This window comes from Cariama cristata, unplaced genomic scaffold (genome assembly GCF_000690535.1).
Source record: "Cariama cristata isolate BGI_N322 unplaced genomic scaffold, ASM69053v1 scaffold23273, whole genome shotgun sequence".
Taxonomy (NCBI): domain Eukaryota; kingdom Metazoa; phylum Chordata; class Aves; order Cariamiformes; family Cariamidae; genus Cariama; species Cariama cristata.
This window is the reverse complement of record NW_009610472.1, coordinates 1-6,111: the sequence shown is the minus strand read 5'-3', so window position 1 is coordinate 6,111 and position 6,111 is coordinate 1. Positions and strand designations below refer to the sequence as shown.

The 6,111-nt window shown below is 41.3% G+C and overlaps 1 protein-coding gene across 1 annotated transcript in view; it reads right to left on the bottom strand.

Annotated features, from left to right (window-relative positions):
* CHERP (calcium homeostasis endoplasmic reticulum protein) overlaps positions 1 to 5,921 on the bottom strand; it is a gene marked incomplete at its 5' end in the record, with an annotated part of 12,017 nt that extends 6,096 nt beyond the window's left edge. The window contains 8 exons of the mRNA XM_009697900.1: positions 1,306 to 1,702; positions 2,125 to 2,303; positions 2,668 to 2,902; positions 3,545 to 3,634; positions 3,982 to 4,093; positions 4,458 to 4,609; positions 4,843 to 4,980; positions 5,740 to 5,921. Coding sequence (XP_009696202.1) covers positions 1,306 to 1,702; positions 2,125 to 2,303; positions 2,668 to 2,902; positions 3,545 to 3,634; positions 3,982 to 4,093; positions 4,458 to 4,609; positions 4,843 to 4,980; positions 5,740 to 5,921 — 1,485 coding nt within the window. The remainder of the gene's footprint in view (positions 1 to 1,305; positions 1,703 to 2,124; positions 2,304 to 2,667; positions 2,903 to 3,544; positions 3,635 to 3,981; positions 4,094 to 4,457; positions 4,610 to 4,842; positions 4,981 to 5,739) is intronic.
* Between the last annotated feature and the right edge of the window lie 190 nt (positions 5,922 to 6,111).

Here is a 6,111-nt window from a genome sequence, read left to right as displayed (position 1 = left end):
CTGAACTCACTGCGCTATATAAAGAAAATGCAAGACTGAAAAACAACATCTGCAGCAGGACCATCAGTTTTTCCAGGAAAAGCCATTATAGCCACTGCTCAATCTTCAGCCAGTACCATTTGACTCATCTTCATCAGAACTTGAGCACAGTCTGTATTGTCGTTGCTTCATGGCTTTCCTAATTTTAGCCATCTGTTTTAGTAGATCCCCTCCTCCAACAACTTTACATGAAACAACAGATGTTTTGGATCACCACTACAATCCAAAACAGAGCATCTTTTTCCGAGCTTAAACCTTAATTCCCTCAGGACAAGAAAAGCTGTTCTCCCTACTCGCTGCCACAACTTGTAAATTAAAAAAAAACACAAACAAACAACAAACCCAAAGAAAAAAAAAGGAACAATCTCTCCTGGAGAAGTTAATCACAATCCTAAATATATAAGCTCCAATTCATTGGTTTTCCATGTTTTTTGGACTTGAGGAATTGAGAATATTTTAAGCTTAAACTCCTAAAAGAGCAATTATATTGCTATGTAAGTGGCTTGTTGTACAGAACCACAGTGATTTTCAGACTTTATATTGATAAAGATCATTCCAGAATAATCATAACTTCTGCATGTGAAGCAGAAAGGACATTGGGGCAGCCAAATCTGGGCCAGAAAGGCGAGGCAAGCAGTGGCCCAACTACACTCTCAGACATCCCCGTGTTCCAGCAAGTGAGCAAAGCAAACAAGAAGGGAGAACTGGAGGCAACGATCATTTCACCAGGCGCTTCCAAGCTACACAATACTAAGGCAGATAATGAGAGCACTTTTCAGTAAAAATAAAGAGAAGAAAAGAAGGGCATGGATGAATGTATGCACAAGTACAAACGCTTCCAGCCTGTCTTCCTCTAACTTCCTCCATCCATGGACAGCACAGCTGAAGAGCCCTCATCTATGGCCTGACGTGCAGGAGATTGAATTTACAAGCAAATGCCGCTATCTCACCTTTGAGCTTATTATTTTTAAGGTGAAATAGTCACAAACAAGGTGCCCATAGAGATGCTGACTTGAGTTTGGATTACAGTTTCTGGTTATCTGCATCCGTTAGGGAAGGAAGACTCAAAAAGCAAGGAAGCATCCAACTCTGCATGTATTTCCTCCTGAGTTGTTAGCAGTAGCTTCCCAAACCCCCAAACTCCCCATTTCTCAGGAAAACCACAACAGTCCACCAAGAATAAGCTCTCACCCCAAAGCACTAAATTATTTTGTAATGGCAATCAGCATCGCAACGTAAGAAAACCTGGCCTGGTACACACTTTACCTTGAGGAAAATCCCCCTGGGGGTAATCAAAACGATGAGGATAAGGAGGCCTTTCAAAGGGATGGCGAGGTGGAAAATCATCCTGCATGAAGCGAGGTGGAAAGCGGTTGAAATTATGTGGATGCGGGGGCTGGTTGAATTGGGGATGTTGCTGATGTGGAGGAAATGGGCCTCTGAAGTGAGGTGGCCGCTGCATTCGAAATGGAGGTTCCCTTTGACCCCCACCCCATGGAGGCTGTTCATGCTGGTTGTTCCACGGTGCTTCAAACTGGTTGTTCCAAGAAGGATCGGGCTGGTTGTTCCAAGGTGTCTCTCGCTGATTGTTCCAGCCTTGATCTCTCTGTTCGTTCCACATGCCTTCATGGTTGTTATTCCACGGAGGACAATGAGGTGGTCCCTAGTGGTGAAGAAAAGAAGCCTGGTCATTAGACTACAAAAATACAGAATGCAATAAAAATCCACCTTTTTAAAGTAAATATAGCCTGTCGGCAACACGCAAAAATGAAAGAACTTTCTGAATACACGGTCTGAACAACTGCAGCTTCAGAGAAAAGACAGGAAAAGACCAAACTGTTACTGAACCAAACAGCTCTGTACTCAAGACAGTACTTCTTCTTCTGCTTGTTCACAGGGAAAGTGTGATGGTTGACAACCTGAAGTACAATTTGTACCTTGCCTTTAACTGGGCTCAGAATGAGAAAGCCTGGCATTTGAATCTGGACTTCTACGTTTCACAGCTTTTCACCACACTCCCACAACCAAGACGGTTGTTCTGAACCTCTACCCCCTTCTACGTCTTCCTTCAGAACTGTTTCTTACCTGTTGTTGACCCCACGGTGCAACAGGGTGAGGTTGGTCAAACCAGGGTGGTTTATTTGGAGGAATCTGATCATGAGATCCAGGGCCACGTGGTCCACCAGAGGCAGGATCCTGCACTCCAGACCCTGTTGTGTCATACTCGGTAGAACCAGCTAAAGGCAGCTGAGATTTACCATCATCTGAAACAAATCGGAGGCTATTATAAGCATCCAGGCCACATGCAGTTAATAAAACACCAGCACACCTACAACAGGCTCCATTTGAATTGTGCTGGATGTGTAAACATTCTGCAGAAGTCTAGTACTGGGAGAGAGGATTTCTGACCCGTTTAACATTCGTCTCTTTGGTTCTTTTTATACTCAAGCATCAGACTGCACCAGCTGCAAGCCTCCAAACAGTTTCAGGCTTTTGCCTGAACCAAACCAGCACAGCACAGTACCTCACTACTAAAAAAGGAGGAAAAGAAATAAAAAAAAAAATAAAAAAATCTCACAATGTTGCCACCCACTGATTTCTGCACAGGTCCCCAGAGCAGGTTAGTACCTGCTTGTGTAACTGGAGCAGATGGTGGAGCCGAGGCTGGTGCTGCTGTGGGGGCCTGAGGCGGGGGTGTTGATTTCACCTCATTCTCTAGTGGTGGTATTTGTATTTGCTGCTGCTGCTGCTGCGTTAAACTGTTTACAAACTCTTCATGTTGAGTTTTCAGGTTCTGTATCTGCTGTTGGAAGGCTACTTGTACAGGCTGTACTACCGTTGCATATTCCGTGATCAAATTTGCCTGATAAAATGAGATAAATTAAGAGCAACAAGTTAACACTGTACCTAAAACAGTCATCCTGTCTGCTCATTCAGAATCTCCTATATTGCTCTCCACCCCCTCTCCCAAGGAATGCATGAGAATGCACGATAACCTGCTGGCAGAAGAACCTAGCTGCACTATGAAGCTCTGTGAAGATTTCTAAAATATCCTCTGCAGGCCGGAATCCACCGTCTATATTAACGTCTAGCTTCCAAATACAGCTAAAATCAACAGCATTCATTATTAATACTAAAAATGAATAGTTCCTGCTGCCACAACAATTTTTATGCTTACTGTAGCCAATTTAAGGCTATGGCTTCTTCAGTTTCCTTTTTATCAAACATTCATTTCCATAAAAAAAAGAACACAGTCAAATATGTACACAACTGTAGCAGTTATAAATGCAAATAGACTTTCCAGCATCGTATCAGCAGTCGGATTATTGAATGTTTGAAATAACAAAGTTACATTTAACATTATTTTCATAACCTCTTGTAAACAACTTCAAGGGGCGGGGAAGGGGAAAATTAATATTGACCTTTCAAAAAAGGAAAACATTTCCTAAATTTGTTTTCAAAATATTTACATAAATAAGAGAAGTGTTTTGCTTTTGTGGCTAACCTGGTACTGGCCAAGTCCAAGAGCCGGGCTCTGTAACTGCTGAATAATTGACTCATCAAAGTACCCATTTTTCTCCCATAGCTGAAGAAGCTGCATAAATTCAAAAGTGAAAGGTTTTTAGAAATGATGAACAACAAAAGAAAAATTGAGGCACAGCCTTTTATGTCTCTAGCTTTGTCAAAAGACCTAGGATTTCAGCACTTATCTTTGAACCACTGAAGATTCCAATGCATTCATCACTACAACTTTTAAATAAAGCCTAGGTACTTTTAAGTTCTAGTTTAAATACAAATTAAAGCACATCCTGTAATAGACTGTATGAAGACAATCAGACCAGAAAAATCTCAGTGGTCTTCTTCCATCCTCATATCTGTGAATTTGCCTAGCGCTAACCTAACAAAGCAAAGCATACAGTTAAACCAAAACCAGATACTCACTCTGGCAATTTTCTGTTGTTTATCCTCCTCCACTGCTAGAAAACTGGTACAATAAATAGGCACAACCACCTTCTGTAAAGCAGCCAGAAGATCTCGCGCTTGCTTCCGCTGGCTTGAAAAAAGGAATTGGAAAAGAAGAGTTACTGCCTTTCGCTATAACACTAAGAGTGTTGTAATATTCAATTCGTCTCAACTTCTGCTATACTAAAAGTAGTGGATTCACAAAATAGAGAGTTCTCTCCTTTACATTTTCACTGTAAAGTCTTGTCTGGAGGAAAAATACACAGAGTAGATAAAAGCCGAATTTCATTATTAAAGCACTAGATCTTTGTGCCATCTATGGACATCTTAAGACAGCTGCTAAAAATAATTAATAGATTAAAAAGTAATTAGTCAAACTAACAATGTATCTAGCAAAGAGAGACTTTAACATATGAATCAAAACATCAAACTGAAAACCACTATTTAATTCTTACCAGTGATGCAACACATCATTGATTAAGTAGATCAGATGTAACCGAAGCTCAAAGTGAGCTCCTTCTGCCGTTATACGATTTCGCAGGTGCCCAGCCATCAGCTCACAGTGTGCAGGAGATTTTGCATTACTAAACATCCAGTTCTTGCCAGCCTTAGAAAAGCAAATTTAAAATATTTTAAGTTAGTCTAATGTGTTCACATCAAATGGACCTCCTAGAACTCTGAAATAAGTGCAAGAAGGGAAGTTTTCAAGTAACAGCTGTCATCTTACCTACCACACAACACAACAATAAAGCTGCTGTTCATCATACAGACAATCTCAAAATTCAAATTATACTTAATGCACACCACCATCAAGTAACTGTTCAGATTTAGATTACTTACTGAGATTGCATCTTTCGTACAAGTGTCAATTATTGGCTGCAACAAGTTGTCAAATTCATTCATATCTAACTGGGTTTCCTCCAAAACTTTTTGCATTTGTTGCTCAATTGCAAGGGCTACTGCTGATGTGACTTGTTCCTGAAAAAAAGAAGAACAAAGAATTATATTACATCCAATATTCTTTTAAATAATTAAGTTGCTGCATCCCTGTCCTCTTAGCCATAAGTAGCTATCTTCAAGACCAAGCCCTTTTACAAGCAATGTGACCACATATAAATGTTTCAGTTATTTCTTTTTGAGAAGAAAAGACTCTTCTCATTCCTCAGGAAAAGTCCAGATCATTTCCACCTCTAAAATCTCTCCATTGTGGAAAAAAAAAAAAAATAATTGCAGGAAGCTCCTAAGCATATAAAACATAATCTGGGCATATTCTTTTCCTCCGGAACTCTTCAGTTTGGTTCCCAGTAGCTTTAACAGCAAAACGTAGCCTGCAAAAACCAACTAGTTCAAAGCACACAGTTCCCTTCCACCCCTAACCAGAATCCACCTTAGAATACTACAAGCTGGAATGTCTTGCAGTTCCCAGCAACCTACAGCATTAAACAAAGATTAAAGCAGTCAGAAGTCATTCCACTCTGCAAACCAACAAGGTTTTCCATATAGCAAATAAACTGTTTTAATCAAAGACCAATCTTGCTAGTGTATCAGATACATCTGTTCTGAGGAGATGACCGCAGTTGCCACAGAACAAAAATAAGCAAAGTAACACTCGCTCTCGTCATCAACACGCAATGCTGCCACCACTAGTCAGAAGGAAACTTTTCTCACCCTCTTCACTCATTTCTACAGCCACTGGCAGTCTAGGATAAACCAGGTGAGCGCTTGTCTTCAACCAACCTGTCTCATAGCAAGGAGATGCTGCTCCTGCTGCTGCAGGTTCCACTGACTCTGCTGGATAAGTTCCTCCACAGACGGAGTGCCCTGAGGAGCTGGGATAGGTGCAGCTGGTGGGAGAGATGGCTGCGGCAGTGGCTGGATCTGTGCGGTAGCCTCGATATCTTGACTTTGCTTGCACAACACTATCAGACAAAGTAAACTTTTAAAGTAAGCCTCACAGAGAAATCTGCTACCACCAGCCCACACACGAAAACCGTGCTCGTTCCAAAACAGACCCCCGTTCTTTACATAATTGCTTAACACGAAATGAAAATCGTGCAGTCAAGGGTGGATGGTGCAAAAGAGGAGCGTCGGCAACTGCCTGTGCACTTC